Source organism: Microtus pennsylvanicus, chromosome 8 (genome assembly GCF_037038515.1).
Source record: "Microtus pennsylvanicus isolate mMicPen1 chromosome 8, mMicPen1.hap1, whole genome shotgun sequence".
NCBI classification, from domain to species: Eukaryota; Metazoa; Chordata; class Mammalia; order Rodentia; family Cricetidae; genus Microtus; species Microtus pennsylvanicus.
In genome coordinates this window covers 88,759,180-88,782,029 of record NC_134586.1, presented here as the reverse complement: position 1 = coordinate 88,782,029, position 22,850 = coordinate 88,759,180, and the positions used below count along the sequence as shown (strand labels likewise).

Here is a 22,850-nt window from a genome sequence, read left to right as displayed (position 1 = left end):
AAAACTTGAGAGGTTTATTAAAGCATCTTATCACAAAGATGGAAACGTACAAATGAGAAGCATGCAACCATCCTCTTCCACAGACAAGTCACAACGCTGTTTCCTGTTTCATAGAGCTGGGAACTACAAATTGTACACCCAACTCGTTCATCCTAAACACTGTATTCATTCTCTTTAAACTATCCAGGGGCATCAAACATCCAAAACACAAACCATTATATAATCAAAGTGCAAAGTTAAAAAAGAAAATATGGAGAACGCCCTTCCCCTCCCTACCCCTTAGTTAAAAGCTAACAATGGCACTTTGCTCTCGCTTAACCTAGATTGTCTTCAGAAAGTCTCTAAAATGTGATACTTAACAAAAAGTTTTTAATAAATGTCCAAAAGCTCCTTAGTGTTTGAAAATAAATGCTCAGACAAGACAGTGCACTTTATATCAAACAAGTCTGAGAGCCCTGCGTTGCAGCTTTTTGTAAAATAAACAAGACAAGAAGCTGGTATAGGCTTTATTGACAAGGCACAATGTCCTTAGGCAGGCAGGTAAGGAGGCGGTGGCTCTTTCTCAGGCATCTTCACGGCCATTTCATAGGTTGGCAAAACATACTGAAGAGAGAAAAGAATTACATCAGGCAATGTCCCTTTACATTCTTTTCTAGAATAATTAGTTTTCAGACTACATCCTAAGTAGGAGCTCACAACCCTGAGGAAGAATTGAACTGTTAGCTCACAGACATCCACACTCAGTGACACAATGACTCAAGATCAGAGTAGCCAGAACTGATGATGGGTCGGTGTATGTGTGATGTGTTATGGTTTGAATGCATAGGCTCGTATATTTGAATTCTTAATCAGCACAGGGTGGAACTCTTCGATAGGATTAGAAGAATTAGGAGGAATGGCCTTGTTAACTGGGAGTAGGCTTTGAGTTTCAAAAACCCATGCCAGGCCTAGTCTGTTTCTCTCTTTTTCTCTCAGTACTTCTCCAGCATCCCACCTGTCCCACACCCTCCACGATGATAACAGACTGAGCCTCTGAAACTGTAAACAAGCCAACCAAATGCTTTCTTTTCTTTTCTTTCTTTTTTTTTTTTCCAAAATAAGAGTTGCCTTGGTCATGGTGTTTCTTCATAGCAATAGGACAGTGACCAAGACAGGACTGAGAGATGGATGAGATGTATGTATGTATGTATGTATGTATGTATGGGTGGGTGAATGGATGAGATGAATGGAATGGAGGGATGAATGGATGGATGGGATAGAGGGAGGGAGGGAGGGAGGGAAGGGAGGGAGGGAAGAGATAAGATGGGATGGGATAGATGGATGAGATGATGGGATAGATGGGATGAAATAGAGGGAAGGGTGGAAGGGAGGGGTAAGATGGGATGAATGGATGAATGGGTGGATGGATGGGATGGAGGGATAGATGGTTGGGGAGATGGATGGAGGGATGGGATGGAAGATGGATGGATGGCAGAATTAGAATTCTTCCTCTGGACTAACCTGGAAGATGGACTTAACATACTAACCCATGTGTATTAAAAAAAAAAACCACACACACAGGCAACCAATAAAGCTCCAGTCATAACTGTACATCAAGGGCTGAGATCAGCTGGATGTGGTGGCACAAACCTTTAGTCCCAGTGCTAGGGAGGCGATAGGTAGGTGGCTCTCTCTGAGTTCGAGGCCAGCCTGGTCTACAAGAGTTCCAGAACTGGGTTACACAATGTTGAAAAAAACAAAAACAAGGGCTGAGGATCTGGGGGAAGAGGCCTCACTGACCACTCTACAGGAAGCTGACAGTGCCCCCAAGTTTCATGATAATCTGTACTCAAAGGACAATGACTTTCTATCCTTCCCTTTGAGATAATAGACAAACCTTTCTAAAGCTTACTCTAGCCTAAGAGCCTCCAAGTGACAGGCTGTCTCTACATGAGCCATATGTATCCTATGTGGAAAAACCTAGGAAGATAGAGGGCAGCAAAGAGGGTTCTGAGAGGTGGGGTCAGCACTCAGACTCCATCAGAATCATTATCATTTCTCTCTCACACACATACATACACACACACATATTCTCTCCTCTCACCCCGCCTTTCTCCCCTCCCCTTCCTCTCTCCCCACCCACCTCCTCCTCTCCTAGCTTATCTGTCCAGAAAGAAGGTTTGTGAGGACCACTAACAAATAAACCTAAGAGTCAAGCTAGGTCAACAGTGCAAAGAGCTCTAGCCCTGTGTGCACAATATTCCCAATGAGAAATGCTAAATCTTATGCATTCATGGGTTCAAGTTATTCGTGTCTGAAACCACAATTATGGTACAGAACAAATATTCAAGTCCTACATTGCTTTCTGGAGGTGTCAGTAAGAGCGAACTACAGTTTGGTGTAACAGTAGTTAACCTGTGGAGGTGCTTCAAAGGCAGGGTAGACGGCAATCTCAGGCACATTTCTGTTGTTGATGTACTTGTAGCAGTTCCAAACACAATTGATTAGATAAGCCTGAAAGGAAAACAAAGCTCAGCAGGATGCTCTGGGGCAGAGGACCTCCATGACTTCTGCACTATCTGTGAAGAAGGAACCCATTTCACACAGGTTCACTCCCAATTGGCTCTCATTAAACATCCCAAGTTTCTCATAAAGACACTGGAGATATAGGTCTGTTAACCAACACACTGTGGAGGAAATCCCAGTGCTCCAGTGTTGGGAACTGTAATGGATTCCCACTACAAACCATGAAGCACTTCTGAAAACATAAAAGTGCCAAGCACTCTGTGGGCCCAAGACAGGGGGAGTCTACCCCTTACCAGAAAGTCCTCTCTACTACTGTGCCAGAAATGACACTATCACTACAAATTCTACATCTCTTGTGATCCATAAGGAGACAGACAGGGGAAAGGGTTACTGGGAAGTCTCACCAGACCCCCCAAATGTGAATCACAAGCTCCATACCTTAAAAATGATGAATATCAAAAAGAACACAAGAACAATGAACAGAAGGCAGCTGGAGTCCAAAGCCAAAAGGTCATCTTTGTAGGGGAAATCAGGCTGTTAAAACACAAACATACAATGACAACTCCTCTATGGCACTGTGCTTCTGATAATCTCAAGAGCATTTTAAGAACATGGCAAAAGGCAACAAAGTCAGAAGTGACAGACTATTTTAAATTTACACACAGGAACTACTAACACAGCATGTCTGAACCCCTTATCATGAACAGATACACTCATTGCTTTAGATGTACTTGTTTAATAGCTAGGATAACTAACTAAAAAGTCTAAACAGAGCTAATATTCTTTTTACTGACCACCATTGTCCACCTTTCTGGGCTTTGACAAAATGCAATCACCTGTATGGCAACCAACTTTGCCCTGGGTCAGTAAATCAGAAAGAGCCAAAATTGCTCATGTTCCCAGGGCTATTTCGTCTTCCATAAAGAAAGTTAACTTTTCTAGGAGTCAAATATTAGTCTCAACTCTGCATTTGATGGGTAAAAAGGAGACATGCCACTGTCCACAGGCCAAGCAAGAGGACGTGATCTACTGCGGACATACTCGCTGTACTGGGAAGGGTCAGTGCATTCACTGACTCCGGACCAGGCGATGAGTTCAGTGTCAGGAGAAGGGCATGAGAAGGGAAGTGAGGGCTTAAAATTGGCCAGCAGAAGAAGTTACCCTCGAATTAAAAAGACTAAGCCAATCAAATAGAGGGGGGAAAACACCAGGGTCTGTAAAAGAACAAGGGTGTTGTTTGATATTCTCTCCTACACACCTGTCCTTAGACTTGTAGCTGTCTTCAATGGGAATGCTGGACTTTCACACACGGAATGTGACTAATACACAGGAGACTGTATATGCCAAGAACTGTAGAAAAGGAAGCAGGGGCCTACCTGTGATATTTCAGTTAGACGACAGGCTTAGAGAACGACACTTAGGAAGCTTCCAATCACAGGGGACCAGGCCCACTGCCTGTACTAGCTACCCCTCTCTAGTCTCCACAGATGTTTACTTTCCATGGCTCCCTCATATTCATTGCTGCCTCAGGGATTCTCATCTCATCTCTCTTAACTTTTTTTTTTCTGATTTCTCTTATCTCAATTCCTAATCAAGTCCCTCAGTATTGTTCAAATCTCACATCCAACCTCAGGTCTACAACCCAAGGCTTACTTACTCAGAAAGCTGCCCTCACTTAATGATACGTCACTAAACGTCACTCTTCTGATCCTTCACTAGACAATCTCTCTATTAAGTACCCTGAACCCAGCCCCTAAGAAGCAATCAATAAATGTTTCTGGAGTAAAAGATTTATTTGATGGCATTCAAAATGGACCAGACATCTAGCCATAGGCAGGAAAGATTCTCAAAGACAACATCTGGAAGTACACTAAGGATAACTGCCTCAGCAGCTTTCATCTGCTCGCACCTCACACTTTATTCATCAGACTCTCCCACAAAACCCTCCTTGACCACTTCAGCTTGGAATATCCCCTACCCCTCTACCCCACTATATGGCATTAATCTAAGTTTTTTATTAACTCAGACCACCAATGGGGCAGGTCATTTATGGCCTAATAAAGTGTCTTCTTATACCCTAACTCCTCAATACATGCTGGTTCCCCAAAGAGCAAAGTTCTCTTTACAGCTGCAGTATTCACCAAAGGTATCTAGCACAGGACTAGGATATAGCAGGCATGCTAACACAGTAGACATCTAGGATAGAGCAGGCATGCAGACACAGTAGACATAGTAGGGCTAGGATACAGTGGGCATGCAGACATAGTAGGGCTAGGATACAGTGGGCATGCAGACATAGTAGACATAGTAGGGCTAGGATACAGTGGGCATACAGACATAGTAGACATAGTAGGGCGAGGATACAGTGGACACACAGATGCACTACCATTCTGATAAAGAGGATACCAATCCCTTAATAAGTACCAAATACAGTCAAATATTCTACTGAAACACATTAGCTCAACTATTTCTTCCACACTCTCTTTACGGACCTTTAGTACTGGCCTGTCCAATGGTATGGTACAAATTATGGTATCTTACAGGTTTTAACACAGAAGTGATTTTAAGATATGATAAAAAGCAAAGACAGTTAAAAATAGTCCCTAAGGCTGCCTTAGGATTGCAATCAGAATGTTTTACTTAAGTGGAAGAGTTTAAATAGCCCACACACTTACTAACTGATCCAGATATTCTTTGATTCTTGGCAAGTAAGTGAGAGAACTGATGGCCACCAGACAACTGAGAACAAAGTCAAAAAGCCGGTAGCAGAAGAACGGAATCAGCCAGCCCACTTGATACTGCAGAAGAAAAAATCATTTAGTATACGTATAAGACTACTCCCTTTGCTAAAGGTCAAACTAGGAAAGATGAAAAGACTTACAGAAATTGCTCCATACACCAGCATCGAGCTGATGATAAACATGAGAACAGAGACGGCAAAAAGAACGCAGGCATTATCTAAGAAAACAAAAATGGAACTCTAAGTAAGCAGCATATGCAATCAAAGAAACTAAACTCTTCACGAGAAAACGACGCTGCAAAACGTCTACATGTAAATGTTTAAATTAACTCTAATTACTTTCAAAACAGGCTCTCAAAAGATCTAGAAAAAAAAGAAAATCTAAGAATCTTGAGACATTTATACATGCCTTTCCATGTTAAACTGATGCAACAACTCGCTGTGTTTAGGATGAAACATTAACCACGTAACTCGGCAGGAAAACAGGTCCCTTGTGCCTCTACATGTTGGAGTGCAAAAAGACAATTAAAACCCAACACGGCAAGTTGAAACACAGGCAGAAGCAATGAAAAAACTATGAAAGAATTCACACAAGCTGGCTTTGTGAGACGTGGGTTTAACTGGAAGGAAAAGCTGCTGTTTGCTTACAAGACAGATGAGCTACACACAGAAAACTACACATGTATCTCTTGCTTTGATAAGAATACAACTGAAATTCAAAGTTCTCCATTCACCCCACCCCAGCATCTTAAACCTTTAACCACAGCGGCTTCTTTCTGTTTGCCTTCTCTCCCTACACACATCTCCCCAACTCAACTCCTCCTCAGTCTGCATTAATCCCACATTCACTAGTTCCTTCAAAACACACCCAAATAATCCCAAACAATATCAAACCATACTTGACTGGCTGAGTTTCTTCACAACATGAGTTGATCCTATGACTCTGGACAGACACTAATAAACTGAAGGGAGAGGGGGCACATGGAGATAAGCTCAGCTTGTTGCTCTTGCAGAGGACCCAAGTACAGTTCCCAGCACCCAGAACTCCATTTCCAGGAACTCGATGCCTCTGGCGCCCAGGCACCTGCACTCACGTGCACATTCTCCTTTACATACGCACAACTGAAAGCTTCGAAAAAGCTAAAGGGCAACAAAAATGAAGAGTAACCACTAAATATTCACACTATTGGATGTTTGTACACATAATCTTATCACTGGGCATTATAAACACCAGCAGGATTTCACATAAATGGCCGTATCATCTCAGAGTACCCTCATTGTTAAGGATTTCACATAAATGGCTGTGTCATCTCAGAGTACCCTCATTGTTAAGGATTTCTTTTTTATTTATTTATTATTTATTTATTTATTTATTTATTTATTTATTTATTTATTTATTTATTTATTTATTATGTATACAATGTGTGTATGCCTGAAGGCCAGAAGAGGGCACCAGACCTCATTACAGATGGTTGTGAGCCACCATGTGGTTGCCAGGAATTGAACTCAGGACCTCTGGAAGAGCAGGCAATGCTCTTAACCGCTGAGCCATCTCTCCAGCCCAATTGTTAAGGATTTCAAAGCTCTTGCCACTCAACGATTAAGTTACAAAGCAAGACCGACCCTGACTCAAAATACTGAGGTATTAATAAGTCTCTAAAATTTTATTTATTATTATTTGGAGATGGGAGAAGGGATTTCAAATACTACTACTCTTGAAAAATATGATAAAAGGCTATTTCTTGTCACTTCTCAGAGTCAATGTCATAAGGATTATTTAAAAGAATCAGAAGACTTCTCATTTTTAAATAACATTATAAATGCCCATCAGTTGATTTCATTCTATTGTGTATTACAGTCACTGAACTCTTCTTGGTTCCTGGAAAATTAATTTATCCATGAAGACAAAAAATTATTTAACAACAACAACAACAAAAGACACAGATGAGTACTTGGAGACATTGTAACAGTTAAGAAGTTCAGTGCTCTTATAGAACCTGGGTTTGGTCCCCAGCACCTGCATGGTAACTTACAAACTCCAGTTCACATCACCTTCCTCTGGCCTCTGCAGACACTGAACACACATGATGTGCATACGTACGTACATGCAGGCAAAACAGTCACAAATAAAGCAATTATTTAAAAAAAAAACACCTATCTTCATCCTTGGATCACAGGTGGTCACAAATATAAAGAAGTTCAGAACTTCGTATTAAAATCTATAATATTAGAAACACACTCATGATCTGGGAACAGTTTTCTGAACTGAAATTTCACAACTAAGCATATAGAAATTGTACTTTCTAAATATTGAATTTATGACATAACTTGCAATAATATAAATTCAACTAGAAATGTTTTATACCTGTGTTTTAAAGAACTGGTAATAAAAAATAACTGCTGTCAGGGAATAAACGGGTCTAACAGGACAATTCCTATGACTGTTGTAGGGCTAGTTTCTTTTTAATAGTGGTGTTAGTCCCTTTTCACATAAACAAGAGAACTGTGCTCTGTATTTTATACTCTACTGCAATAGACCATTTGTTCTAACACCAAATTTCTGACCCTGGCTACACATGGGTAAGTAAGCCCTGAGAAGTCTCAAACCAGTTTTATTTCCCATCTCCTCTGTCTTGTCTCTACAGTCAAGGCATACATACAACCATACACTTCTCCAAAACATACTAATTTATTACATCTTCTGTCCAGAAATGTTCTACAGTAATTCTTGCTGAATATCTCTGGGGAAAGTCATCAAAAATAACTTTCCTGTCTCAACAAGTAGCTTAAATAACATTCAACTTGTTACTTACTATGCAATTATTTAACCTTCTGAAGTATAACTGAAGCATAATTTCCTTAACCTTCCTCTAACATTCATATGAAGACTATAATTGGCTTTATATATAAAAACTTGGCAGTGATATCTTTTAAAGTTAAAAACTTACCAGCCATTCTCTCAGATGAATAGTAATTACCAATGACTTCATACTGAATGTTGACAGCTGGCATGGAGTTTGGATGAGTTACTTCCACAGTCAGCAAAATCGCCATCAATAGGTTGACCACCTGAGAGACAATAGATGACCATTAACTTCCATCAGGGAACAGTCTCCACAGTCTCTAGACACATTCCGTACTGCTTCACCTGCAGTAACAAGGTTGTGAGATAGCAGACACTCATAAAACATGGTGAGAACAGTTACAGGCCATAGCATATATAAAGATGCAGAACCCTGTGTTAATGCCAATAAACCAGAATAAAATGTACTGAAAGCAAAATTAGGGCATCATCACAAACTTCAAGTCCAGAGGCACATATTTCTTCACACGCCAACACGCATATGCCTGCAACTCCCCCAAAGCACCCCCATCCATTTGGTTCAAGTTTAAAAGATTCCCTAAAGGAGTGATGATGCTCCCCCCCCATCCCCGCATTGGTCTTAATTCTGCCACCGGAGCCAGTGTGTTCCTCTAATACGCACAGCAGCCCCCAAACACCACAGGGACTAAACATCTGGGCCCTCCAACCACTCCTCTACCTTTCTAGCATGGTTTAGCCATCTGCCTAGTTTCCCTTTGTGTAAGTTCCAGTGCAATGGACAAATTCCCCAACCTGGTTCACAAATTCCAAAGGCAAATGTACTTACTGGTTTTGTACATTTTTGCAATGTCACACAAGAGTAACTCTATACAATTCAAAATTGTTTTTCCATACTTAATCTGATAAGCTATCTGCAACCTACACAGTTAGATTCAAAGGCTTGGACATGATCTTTAAGGAAACTGTAAGTAAATTTCATCTGATTACATTCCCACCCACAAAGATTTTTCCAGATTTTATCATCCTACAGACCAATTTTCTGTGGTCTTCATTCTTGAAATGTAACCATCATGAAACAATCAATAGTCCCGTGTCAGCCACAAAGGAAGGAAGGAAGGAAGGAAGGAAGGAAGGAAGGAAGGAAGGAAGGAAGGAAGGAAGGAAGGAAGGAAGGAAGGAAGGAAGGAAAAACTAAGAAATACCTTGGGACGTTGCTAAACATCTTGCTGAAATCCTATCACAGCCGATGAATTTCCCTAGCCTATCAGGGACACAAACCCCACTTTGACATTGTACAGTGCTCTCTGGCTGTGGTCCCTACAGCCTCATAGCACATATATATGACCTCAAGGATCAGAAACTGTCCTGGTGAAGATTCAATATGGAAACCAGTAAGGTATGAAGACAAGACAAACTCCACAATTAAAGCTCATAGAATCTGCCCTCCTCCTCTCAGAAGTCCCAACATTTGACACTCCAAAGTGTTCCAGCAACAATACCTAAAACTCCTCTCCCCTGTCCACCCTAAATGATGGATGGATGGTAACACCCAAGAAAGGCATTTTCTTTATATCAGGTCCCAAGCCTTCAAACATTTGGTAGAAAAGCAGACCATGTTTTATCTTCAAGTTAGAAATGTTATCTTATGTTGGGAAATCAGTTTGAAATCCATTCAGCAAACTCTTGTTTGCTGACAATTATGATAATTATCACCATAGTTTAAAAAAAAAAGCTTAGCATGGCACAGAAAAACACTCATGTCAAGGAAAACACGCAAATCTAGCTACCAAATGAAGGAAATGAAGTACCAACACAACTTAGAGGGTTTAAATATATATTTCCATGCATGTGTGTACGTAGTTGTATACATGCTGAAGTTCATATGTCCAAAATATTTCTATCACATGTATGACTTTTTAAAAAAAATCTTTTTTTTCTACAAATTATCATAGAATTTTCCACTGTCCTTGCCTAGTTCACTTCACTGTGGGTAGTACTTTGAATATGACAGTAATCAATCTAGAAAACTGTTGAAAGGAGGCTGCTTATTTGTTTCCCGGCTACCCAGACTCCTGAAAATAATCACACAGAAACCATATTATTTAAATCACTGCTTGGCCCATTAGCTCTAGCTTCTTATTGACTAACTCTTACATCTTAATTTAACCCATTTCCATTAATCTGTGTATCGCCACATGGCTGTGGCTTACCAGGTAAAGTTCCCAGCGCCTGTCTCTGGTGGCTCCATGGCTTCTCTCTGTCTCCACCCTTCTTTCTCCCAGCATTCAGTTTAGTTTTCCCTGCCTAGCTCTGTTCTCCTACAGTTCTGCTATAGGCCCAAAGCAGTTCCTTTATTAACCAGTGATACAGCACACAGAGGGGAATCCCACATCAGAAAACCAGTACTTGTAATCCAAAACACTTACCACTAAGCACCTACTCCACACTCATATGCAACTTATGTTAAATTCAGCTGACAGAGTTCTAAGTTCCTGTTGGATTTTTCAAGAAATCAAAACTGTAATCCTAAAGTTTAAAAAGTCTTTAAAATATTCTACTAAAAACTTTTCCAAAATATTCATGACCTTTCCTGCACTGTATTCAGGAAAAGAAGTTGAAAATAAAGGCTTGTTAAGTCTAGTAACAAGGCCAGGTAGAACATAGCACATGTGTCAACAACATGGGCCAAGCAGACTTTAAAAGCCTTCTGCACACCTCCGTGAGCAAATAGGCAGTGGGAAAACAATGGAGGGCCTTTTACTTGGAGAAAGGAACAAGGGCAAACCCAGGGAAGCACTCAGGCCTAAGGCAGCAATTCCTCCTTGCTTCAATCATACCCATCCCAGAAGACTCAAGGACTGGGGGGAGGTTACTTTTCTTTAACGATACATAGCATTTGTACATCTTGATAGAATACAATGTTAAGTTTTAATACACTTATACATCATATACTACTGGTCAATTCAAGGCACATAATGTCATAGCCTTAAAACATTTGTTTGAGATGAGAACACTCGTATAACTGGTTAGCTCTTTCTGATTTTTGGTGCAATATTGACAGCTGTAATTATCCTCTTTGCAAGAAAACACTAATTTTACTCTTATCTTGTTGCTTACTGTCCCTTCCCCTCCCCTTTCAGTGTCTAGTAACCACTATCCTGTAAGTCTATACACTAAGCTAATTTGCACTCTGTAAGTAAAGCCACATATTTGTCTTTCTGTGGCTCACTTATGTCAGTTGTAGCTTCAGTTCTATCCATGTTGCTGCAAATGACAATTTTGTTCATTACTGCTAATGGTATCCATTGTGAACGCAGACCCTGTTTTCCTTATCTGTTGATATCAATGAAGACCGCAGCTGACTCCCTACCTGGTCTGCTGTGAACAACGCTGCAATAAACAGATCTCTTTGATACACTGATTTCGTTTTCTGTGGTTAAGAACCCACTAGTGGGATTTATGGGTTCTATGGCAGTTCTTTTAACCTCAAGAGCCCCACACTGTTCTACCAAAAGTGGCTATACTACATTCCCATACAGTGAAGATGTTCCTTTCTCCATTTCCTTGCCAACATGTCACTTTTTGTCTGGCTGACTCACTCACTGGGGTAAGAAGCTAGCTCATGACATTCAGAGTTTTTTCATGTACTTGTTGGTCTTGTTAATCTTCTTTTACTTCTTTTGTCTATTCATCTCATTTCCCCATTTTAAATTTGATTATTTGTTTTTGCTGGTGAGTTCTTGATATACTTTGGGTATTAACCTCTTGTGAGAAAGTTTCCAAATATCCTCTGCCATTTCTAAAGGTAGCCTGTTCACTATTCTGATTCTCTTGCAGTGAGGAAGCCTTTTAGTTTGATGCAATCCCATGTGTGTGTGTGCTTTCCTTTGTTAAGACTATGCATTTATATTCTTGCCCAGACTATCCTGGCTGGTGTGTGTGTGTGTGTGTGTGTGTGTGTGTGTGTGTGCGTGTGTGTGTGTGCGTGTGTGTGTGTGTGTTTTCCCTTCTGGTCAACTTGGCACAAGCTACAGTCATCTGAAAAGAGGGACTCTCAATTGGAAAAATGCCTCAGTAAGATCTTCCTCCAGGCAAGTGTGTAGTTCATTCCATCTTCTCCATTAGTAATTGATGTGGGAGCGCTAGCTCCCTGGGGATGCTGTTACCACGGGACAGGTGGTCCTGATAGGCATTAGAAAGCAGGCTGAGACCAGGAAGCAGATCTCCTCCATAGCCTCTGCTCCAGTTCCTCCAGGTTCCTGCCCTGACTTTCCCCCTATGATGGACTTTTGTGGAAGTGAAAGCAAACCAAATGCTTTCCTCCCTAAGTTGCTTTCAGTCATGGTATTTCATCACAGCAATAGAAGACTAATGTCAGTGCTTCCCCTATTTTCTCTCCCACAAGGCTTAGTTTCAAGTTTTCATAGTCAAGTATTTTGTAATATTTAAGCTGCCTTTTCTGTACGAGAGAGGAGGGTCTCGTTTCTTTGTTCTACAGTTGTGGACATGCAGTTTCCCCAGCACTATTTACTGAGAACAATGTGCTTGCCCGGGCACTTATTTCTGGCACCTCTGTTGAAAATCACTTGGCTGTTGAAAGTGTGGGTTATTTTTCGGTTCTCCAGTCTGTCCCATTGGTCCTCCCGTCTATTTTTGTAGAAGGACTGTGAATGCCAGCTTTACATTCTGAAACTGAACAGTGTGATACTTCCAGCCTTGGTCTTTTTGCTCGAGACTTTGTTGGTACAGTCTCAGGTGGTTTCACTCAACTTTTAGAAGTCGTTTTCTCCTAGTAAGGGGAAAGACAACAAACACGACAGGGACTACCTTACACTTACAGATCCCTTTTGTAGTATGGGTCCTAACAATACTAATTCTAATTCATGAATACAGAACGCCTTTCCATTTGTTTGTCACCTGTTCAAAGTCTTACATCAATGTTTTATTTTCACTGTGGATTCTTTTACCTCCTGGTTAAGGTAGGGGTGTTTTTCTTGTTTTGTTTTTATAGCTATGACAAGTTGAGTGCTTAATTTCTCTTTCAGATGGTTCACTACTGGCATAGAAACAAGCTACTATTTTTGAAGTTGCTTTACTATTCCACAACTTTTTTATTAGTTCTCAGTTGCTTTTTAGTCTTTGGGATTCTCTACATACCTGATTGTGTCATCTGCAAATACAGAGCCATGACCTCCTCCTTTCCAACCCGTTAAGTGCTTTATCTGTTTCTCTCGTCAAACTGCTCTGCCTAGGACTTTCAATACCATGTGAACAGCAGTGTTAGTAGGCACTGTTCTTTGGTTTCCGATCTGAGAGAAGAGTTATTTTGGTATGGTGCTGGCTGTCAGTATTATGTGGCTTTTATTGTGGTGCATATCTACTTTAAGAGTAAATATTTTTCAACTATTACATTTATAGACGTTTTGCCTGTATGCCTGTCAGTGCAGTGTGTATGTCTGGGGCTGCCTGGAGGAGGCTAGATGAGGGTGTCTGATCCCTGGAACTGGAGTTGGACAGTTTTGAGCCACCACATGGGTGCTGGGAATTGAACTCTTAACCACTGGGTCATCTCTCCAGTCCCACTTTTTTCATGTGATGAAATTTAACAAATTTAACATAACTATACCTACAAAAACGATTATATGGATTCAGTCCTTTATCTTATGTATATATGTTTATTAATTTACATGGATTGATCTACCCTTGAATCCTTAGGATAAATCCCACTTGATCACAAGGATTTATTTATGTGATATTGAATTCTGTTTACTAATGTTTTTTTGGGAATGTCTGCATTATTCATCCAATATCTGCCTAAAGTGTTTTAAGAGCTTTTTATTGTTTGTGTGCTCCATATGTATAGACTAATTTGGAAATACAGTAGTGGCTCCTTAAATATTTTATAGAATGCATTGGTGAGATAATCAGGCCCTACACTTTTTCCTGTTGGGAAACTTTTCACTGCTGATTCAATTCCATTACCTGTTCTATGCTGGTATTCTCCTCTTTACAGGCCATCTTTGAAAACTTAATTCTAAGTGTCCCAATTTATTGGCAGACAGTTCTTTGTACTAGTCTCTTAAATACCTCTACCTTACTGTAGTATCAACTGTTATCACTATCTTTCTCATTTTTTTTTTTTTTTTTGGTTTTTCGAGACAGGGTTTCTCTGTGGTTTTGGAACCTGTCCTGGAACTAGCTCTTGTAGACCAGGCTGGTCTCGAACTCACAGAGATCCGCCTGCCTCTGCCTCCCAAGTGCTGGGATTAAAGGCGTGCGCCACCACTGCCCGGCTTACCTTTCACATATTTGATTCTGATTTTCTTCTTCCTAGCCCAGCATTTGGAAGGCTGAGATGGGGATTGGGGGGGGGAGGCATGTGAGTCTGAGGTCAGCGTGGGCTACAAAGTGAGCGCCTCTGAAAAACCATCTGGACACAACAATCAAAACTCAACATTTTAATTTGTAGCCTTTTAAAAATTTTTCTATTTCTATTCTCATATTTTTATCTTTTTTCTCCTCCTATTGGCTTTGAGCTTACTTCTTGTTTTTCTAGCTCCTTGAGAAATATCATTGGTTTGCAACTCTTCTACTTTCGACGTACGTACTTCTGGGGCTGTGAATTCCCCCTGGGTTTGAGACAGTGTTGTTACTTTCCTGTTTCAGGAAATCCCACACTCGTCCTTTTGGTCTCCTCTTTGCACAGCATTTGGAGACTTGCAGCTTCATCTCCTGGCTTTGGCATGACTCCGTCTCGTGCTTATACCAGTCTCTAGTTCTAGTGAACTATGTTCAGGAGAGTTACTCAGTATGATTTCAGTTCTCAAGAATTTGCGCAGACTCGATTTGTAGCCAACACCTATCCTGCAGAATGGGAAACGCCAACCCTGGAATCCACATTGAAAGTCGTATACAGCTGGATGCGGTGGTGGCCCACACTGTTAATCCCAACACTCAGAAGGCACAAGGCAAATCTCTGTGAGCTGAGGCCAGCCTGACCACACAGTTAGTTCCAGACCAGCCAGGTGACCTGCACCCAGAAAATAAATACATACATACATAAAGTGAGCCTAAACAGTGACCCACATCTGTAATCCTAGCACTGTGTGAGATGGGATACACGAGAGAACTGTACAAAAGCTCACAGGTCAGCTAGCCTGGAGAAGTCAGTCTGGCAGAAAACTGCAACAATAGAAGACAAGAACTCTTTTGACCTCCACACATTCAGCACTGACACATACATGACTCCCCGCCACACACACAATATAAACCTAAGTCTCATATCAGTATCCAACTATGGACTTCAGGGAGAAGTATCAATAAACACTTAATTTTTAAGAATATGTTTTATGTGTGTGAGTGTTTTGTCTCCATCTATGTCTGTGCACCATTTGCATCCCTGGTGCCCTCACAAGCCAGAAAGTGCTGGATCCCCTGGAACTCAAGTTCCAAATGGCTGTGAGCAGCCAGTGAAGGCTGGAGATAAAGCCTGGGTCCTCTGGAAGAGCAGCTAGTGCTCAACCATTGAACCACCTCTTCAGTTATGATTCTCTAATTAAAAAAAAAAAAAATCACCCCTCAGTTTTCCCAGGGTAGATTTCGTCCCAAACCAGTATCTTCTGAGACTATAACTAACATAGTGCATTTGATTAGGACACCACGATAAAGATTCCCTAGGCAGGGAGCCCCTTCAGGCAAACTAGTACACAAAACTCAACACAGAATTGCCAAACGATAAAGATTAAATCTGGCCATCTTCAGACAAGATTTTAGTTGTCTACTATGTTTAATTACAACTAATTTATCCCTATTGTTTAAGAGATAATTCATTCTACAACTATCTACTGAATACCTCAAATATAATTAATAATAAGTTAGCTTCTAGACAGGCTTTTTTTAGTATTATTTCACTACTTTTATAAATCTGAAGATTTTCCTTAATAGATTAGTTAAAAAATTCAAACTCAGACACTTGCAATACAGGCCTGGTGACCTGAGTTCAGTCTCCAGAACTAATATAGAGGTAGAAGAAGAGTTCCACAAATCTGTCCTTTGACCTCCACCTTTTTCCCACATAATCACAGCATAATAGACACATAGAGTAAGAGCAAATTTTAAAAATATTTTTAAATGAATTAAAAGGCAGAAGAGCACTTCAGAGGGAAGAAACAGCATGTACTGAAAGCATAAGCAATGCGGGCGGGGTGGGGGAGACACAAACTTTCAGCTACAGCTATTTAAGGAGACATGACTAATAGGTGAAGGGCCCATGTGGCATGAGGAAATCTGTCCGCACATCTACCTAACGCTAGATTACTTAAGGATAAAACATTCATGAGAAAGACTTGTTACACACGCTTAAAATGCACTTGAATCATGAAGATTATCACCATCACCCCAACAGGCTTTTTTAATTCCAAGTTCATGATTCAATACATGAGTTCACATATAAGAATTTGTTTAAAATAATCTGGCTTCAAATTCTTTAATAAAGGACAAAGAAATGAACTTGAGAAATATAGAAACTTAAGTCTGAACTCACTCTAAAAATGTGTATTACTCATGCCACACGTACTTTTTTTCAACTTAAAAACGCCAGATGCCGCCAACTCTTCAGGCTTGGCACCTCTAATACATGTAACTGATCCTGGTTTGATGTCCCACAGAACTATTCGAGACCAACCATTAATACTTAAGGGTTTGGTCCAGGTGGTAGCACCACACACCCAATCCCAGCACTCAGGAGGAGAGACAGGCAGATCTCTGTTTGAGATAGATTCAGATGGGAAAGATCTCTGCATGGGTCACAGTGTTGGATAAACGTATGTAGGCTTGGGAGAGAGAAGAAAAAGTGTAGACAGTTTAAAAAAGTAGTAGTTTTAAAAATAAAACAAAGTCTTTAAAGAGACCGTAAAAGTAATATAAAAGAGTACAGAGAGTCATAGATTAAAAGAGTAAAAATAAAAATAAGCCACATAAAGATGGAATATACATAAAGAGTTCTGATTATGCATATTATTGTGATTTCTTTGAATTTTTTGACTGCAAAGAGATATTTGATTCTGGGGGCTGCTATGCTAAACCAACATAGATTATTAATTTGAGTCTAAGAATATGTTGCTTTGGAAAAAGGTTCTGCTTTTGTTTCCACAGAAGATGAGAACCTTTGGATTCCTTCCAGGCTAATGTAGTTTGATGGAACAAGACCGCCCCCCCCCAAAAAAAAGTTTTCCGTGAACTCTAAAAATACTCCCCCTCAAAAGCAGGAAGCAGTTTGAAGAAAATTATGCCCAAATTCCCAAAATGATTGCTTACAAATGTCTGTTCTCACCTAAAGGGAGATAAGATATAGAGATGAGTACTTTGCATTTGTATGGATCTTGGTCTATGGATACAAATTTAAGATCAATTTTGTAACATGTATATTTCTACTCTTGTTTAAGGTATTACGTAATGTATAATTAAAATTACAGCTTAATGGATAATTATAATAGTCAAACTTGTAGTCATGTACGTTAGATTTTCTAAATGTACAGAGATGTATTTCAAATGGATAGGTATTCTTCAACCTTTTCAAAGACCTACAGAATATGGCTTTTAACATGTTTCAAGAACTTAGATTTTTCTTGACAGTGAAACATGTCAGCTTCTGGCAGCACCAATTACTTCGGAGAGGTTGACGGACACTGAAGAAACTCATTACGGACTTTGCCTTCAATGTGACAAGGCTAGCCATCTGGGCAAGAAACTGCTCTTGCTTGGACTGCTTGATGGCATGCTGTGTAAACTGGACATGCAGGACCCACAGAACTTGCCAAAAGAAGGTGAGATGGTTCTTTGGGGTTCCTGTCTCATGAAAGAACTGCCAGACATTTTTCAGGACACAGAAGAAAGTAACTGATGAACTTTACCATTACAAGGCAGAACAGATCTTCAAACTTCCTGCTTCATGGAAAAGTCTGCTGAATACTATGGGCCTGTAATGCCCCAATATTACAGAAAAACTTTGGGTGACCGTCCAGGCAGCAAGCTGTGTCTGTCAATTCTAAAGTTTTGGAAGTTGCTTACAATGCACTTCCTATTTACTTAGGGTAATATTACATCCTTCTGGGGTCTTTAAGAGTTGAGGACAGTTAGTTATAGCTTTTCTTAGTTATGATAAAAGATAAATTAGATATGAAACTTTGGACTCACAAAGATAAAATAGATGATAGTATATTTTCTTTAATTTTGCCAGATTAAAAGAAGACTAAATATTATACCTGCAATTCTTTCTTGAAACTGTTTTGTATATGTACTTTTACTATATAAGTTAAAAACCTTCCTTTTTAACTAGACAGAAAAGAGGAGATGATGTAGAATTTCCCTCTGTATACTGTGAATATGATTTATTACCATTGGTTAATAAAGAAGTTGTTTTGGCCAATGACTTAGCAGAGTAAAGTCAGGAGGGAAATCAGAGCAGAGATATATAGAGTAGGCAGAGTCAAGGAGATACCATGTAGTTCCTAAAGGAGAATACTCCAGAACAGAACCTTACCTAGTAAACCACAGCCTCATGGAGATAAGTGGATTAATAGAAATGGGTTAATTTTAGATCTAAGAGTTAGTTAATAAGAAGCCGGTGCTAACAGGCCAAACACTGTTGTAATTAATATAGTTTCTGTGTGATTATTCAGGTCTGGCCGGCTGGGAAATGAACAGTCTCCTTCTACAAGCCTGGTCTACAGAGCTAGTTCTGGGACAGCCAGGGATACACACACACACACATACACACACACACACACACACACACCATCTCAACAAACAAACTTAAAGGTTTAGTTTGGTTTTGGAAATAGCATTCTATTTAGCCTAGGCTGTCCTATGGCCAAGGTTGGGTTTGAATCCCTGATCCTCCTGACAGCAACTCCCCAGTTTGCTACCATGTCTGGCTTCATACAACTAATTAATTCTTTGATATCTAGGATTGTGCTAGTCTTAGCAAAAAACCCATAGAAGCCAAAGCAAGAAGTCAATGACATCATTATCAGTCACTGACAATGTGTTCAGCCCAGCAGAAAGGAGGGCTATGCCTCCAAGATTCAACAACCACAAAAAAAAAAAAATCAGAAACACAGGCCTTGTTCTAGATAGCCCAACCCAGCTCATCAATGTTCTCGGTCACAGAAAGACAGAGGTGCTTTCCCCCTTGAGTCAAGGAGCAGAGCACATGACAAAGTCGGCAGGAAGGGAACAGTGGCAAGGCACAAATAAGGAGGAGAGGACATCCCACCTGTTATCATTCCGTATCTCCATTTTACTAGAGCTTATGGCAGCAGAATGCACAACCAGGACAAGACCTCTTTGCTTAGAGGCATTATACATCATACTGTTTTCATCTCCTGTGCGTACCCCAACTTCATACTGCTATATAGAACTGAGACCTGTCTATTTTTTGAAGTTGCCAACAACACTGTAATAAGCAAAGCAAATGCTCATTTCCTCCCCTTAATCTGATTAGAATCTGTTATCTCTGCTCATCTTCCTCCCTTGTGACTGTAAGTTCCACTTCCCTGGCTATGCTCCAAAGTTATCTGTAACACCACAAACATTAAGGGATGATGTCATGGTGAAGGCAAGCAGCGCTAGAAACTATCATGCTGCAGGTAGTGAGAACAGAGAAGCCAGCAAGGCAGGTCATCTATCCCTTCTGGATGTCCATCCAGAGTCCTTTACACTGAAGATGGGCAATAAATCTCGGACATGAATTAAATCACATCAACTGAATTAAACAGTTTACAATCGTCTAGCCTGAAAGCTGATGCAAAATAGTATCTCTTTAAAACTGGGGGAAGGGGAGGCAATTCACACCAAGAGTTTCAACTGTGTCCATATTTAAACCTCTCAATCCCTATTTTGTTAAAAAATAAAATAAATGTCCTTGAAGCTGAACAGGTAGCTCAGTGGTAAAAGCACTGGTTGCTCTTCCAAAGGACACCCACACCTACACAGCTAGCAACCATCTGTAACTTCAGGCCCAGGATAATCTAACCTCACTCCACAGGCTCTGCACACAAGTAGTACACAGACAAACACACAGGCAAAACACCTAACAGTTAAAAAAAAAAAAGTCCTTCTTCAGTCTTTTTTTCACTCTGCATTCTGAGTTCTCTGTTCATTTTTATAAACAAAACACAGCATCAAAAACTCCTAACAAGGGGTATAGAGAAATGCTGCCAATAAATCTGAAGGTCTGAAGGGGATGATTTTCCTTCTTCAAAGGGTTTGAAGCCCTTTGTCTGTGGGTGGAGGGATGGAAGAAACAAAAAGATGAAATTTGCAGGCAAGCATCCCAGGCTCTAATCCTATTTTCTCAGCTAAGTTCAACAGAAGGTCATTTTCTGGGAGAAGGCAGGCAGGGGGTTAGGTAAGACATGATGATGGGCAAAATATGAATTAATCATTTAGGAGAATGGAAGACGGTGAGGGACAAAAGAAATTAAAAATCCATACTTTTAGCCAAAGGAAAATAAAAAAAGTAAGCTAGATATACAATCCGGCTGACTGTCATTAACCAATCCAAGTCCAGGGCTACAGCTCAGTTAACACAAACAACTGGCAGTTTCATAGAGAAATCGTGATAATTAATAATATAGTAGCAGTAAGTTCTTACTATGTACAAAAGTACAGCAAACATGAAAATAACCTCAGCACAAGCAAATAAATGAACATACACACTCATGCCTTCTTGATGCTTTTTCCTAATCTACATTAAGGATACAAGACTGCAAAAACATCAAGTGTGGAGGTTTGAGAGCCCCCTGGAGTGGGCTGGGAAACCATCTGCCTGAAGATCTTCATCTGGTGTTATGCCAAACAGTTACTAATGACTTCAAGACACTGGGCGGAGAAGAGGACAGCAAGAAAAGGGGGAGGAGAGGTCGGAAGTAAACCTCTCCCTCCTTCGCTCCTCATCTAATTATCAGAAACTGCGCAGTGTCTCTAACGTTACCTCCCACCCCCACCCCACAACGAAATCTGAAAGTCATCCAAGTGATCAAATCGACAAGACAAGTTTCTCAAGGCTTCGCAAAGTTTAATAGCAAAAAACTACCTAAAAAGAATCACGGTTTTTGGAAATCGTTGGCAAATCAATTTCAATAAAAACAGTCACTAAGAACTGCAGTTTAAAAATATACCACAAAAGCCCGTCTACCCAACCAGGAGTCAACAGGACCATCCACATGCTGTGACAGAAATCACACAGATCCAGAAGCCCACATAGTAGGCTCCCAATAAACAACTCTTCCGATGCGAGGCGATCTTGAGATGAAAAGCACCTGATAGGCAAGGAGAGGGGTGTACCCGGGGAAATTAACCCAGTGTGAATCCTGGCTCGCGTCTAGACTCAAAACAGACGCCTTTCTGGCTACATCACCAAACGCCTTTAACAAAAACTCTAGGAGGCACAGTTTAAAAAAAAAAAAAAAAAGAAGAAGAAGAGAGAAGAGAAGAGAAGAGAAAGTTGTAAGCCTTTTCTTTCCTTTTCCATTCGGACAAAACAACGTCCGAAAGCTGGCTGCATACCAAGAACAATTCTTTCGTGTGCGGGGGGGAAGGGGCAAAGACCTTCGTATTCCCCAAATAAAGACCCTATTCCTGTCACTCTCCCAAATCCTCGTGAGCCCCATCTCTCAAAGTTCCCCAGCCTCCGTTCACAGCTAAAGCACCCCGAAAAGTAGCGCCCCCCAACTTCCACGTCCCCCCCATCCTGAGTCCCACTTGCCGCGCATGCGCAGTGGCCGGGTGGCGCGGCCCTGCCCGCCAGCCCCCTTACCATGTACCAGGTCCCCAGGATAATCGTCCCGGTGCGGACATGACAACAGCCGCAGCACCGGGTGCTGTAGTACTGGCCGCCGCGGCCCTGCTTGAAAGTCATGGACACCATCGGGAACCTCGCGGGCCTCGTCCTCGCCCAGGCCCCTGACAAAAGCTTTCGGCGGCCCAGCGGTTGAACCCAGACGACTCGGCGACGCTGTCCAGAGCCAAACGACGCGTCTTCTGGCCCGCCTTCGGCCGGGGTCCCTGCCAACTCCTGGGCGCCTGCGCTCTGGGCATCGGGCGCCGCTCTCGCGCGACCTCGGCTCGGCGGCTTTCCCGCCTCCTTTTGCCACATAGAAACCAATGAGGAGCGGAAGGCTGGAGTCCCCCGCTTCTGATTGGAGAAAATGAGGAGATTGAAACAGCTCACGCCCAATCAAAAGTTCAACTCTCTCCGGCGCTGTTTCGGTCGGCGTGAACGTGGCCCTGTTCGCGGTCTGGGGCTGTGTGGATAGAGGGTAACTCTTTGGTTCGCCAGCAACGAGACGGGGTTGGGCGGCGGACAGCGGGCACGGAGATCTCTGGCGCTGTCTTTGGCCACGTTGTCTTTGTCACAGGCCTGCGATGCTCCCGTGACGTGTTCGCCTAGCTCCATTGTTGGGCCGGCCGGGGGCGTGCCTGTGGGGGAAGGGGCGGTGCCGGCGGGGAAGGGGCGTGGTTACCTTCCTGGCGTGGTCCTTTAGGCGCTGGCCATCAGCGAGGGCTCAGCGAAGACTAAAGGATTGGGTTTCTGCCCTTCCCCCTTCTCTCTGTAGCTTGCTTAGAGGGAGCCAAGAAATACCACTGGACTCTGCTGAAGCCCAAGGGATTAAGGAAAATGACAGCAAGAAGAAAGTGGAAAAGCCGCTTAGCGGCTGGGTTTTCACAGATAATAGCTTCTTTTGAAGAGAGACGTTGTGAAGCGTATTGAAATAAGCC

The 22,850-nt window shown here is 41.5% G+C and overlaps 1 protein-coding gene across 1 annotated transcript; it reads right to left on the bottom strand.

Annotated features, from left to right (window-relative positions):
• On the bottom strand, nucleotides 1–22,165 carry Laptm4a (lysosomal protein transmembrane 4 alpha). Its single transcript, XM_075984001.1, has 7 exons — nucleotides 21,889–22,165; nucleotides 8,194–8,314; nucleotides 5,387–5,463; nucleotides 5,181–5,303; nucleotides 2,944–3,039; nucleotides 2,395–2,493; nucleotides 1–603 (listed from the first exon to the last, which is right to left on the bottom strand). The coding sequence occupies exons 1-7, from the start codon at nucleotides 21,997–21,999 to the stop codon at nucleotides 529–531; spliced, it is 702 nt and encodes a 233-aa protein (XP_075840116.1). The 5' UTR covers nucleotides 22,000–22,165; the 3' UTR covers nucleotides 1–528.
• Nucleotides 22,166–22,850: the final 685 nt, after the last annotated feature.

What these genes read in the sequence shown, in the direction of transcription:
- Laptm4a (XM_075984001.1), bottom strand. Translation starts at nt 21,999, where the DNA reads ATGGTGTCCATGACTTTCAAGCAGGGCCGCGGCGGCCAGTACTACAGC. An exon ending in AAGAATATCTGGATCAGTTA is followed by an intron (nt 3,040 to 5,180) that starts GTAAGTGTGTGG and finishes GTGTTTTAACAG; the next exon opens with CCTGATTTCCCCTACAAAGA. An exon ending in TGATATTCATCATTTTTAAG is followed by an intron (nt 2,494 to 2,943) that starts GTATGGAGCTTG and finishes TTTTCCTTTCAG; the next exon opens with GCTTATCTAATCAATTGTGT.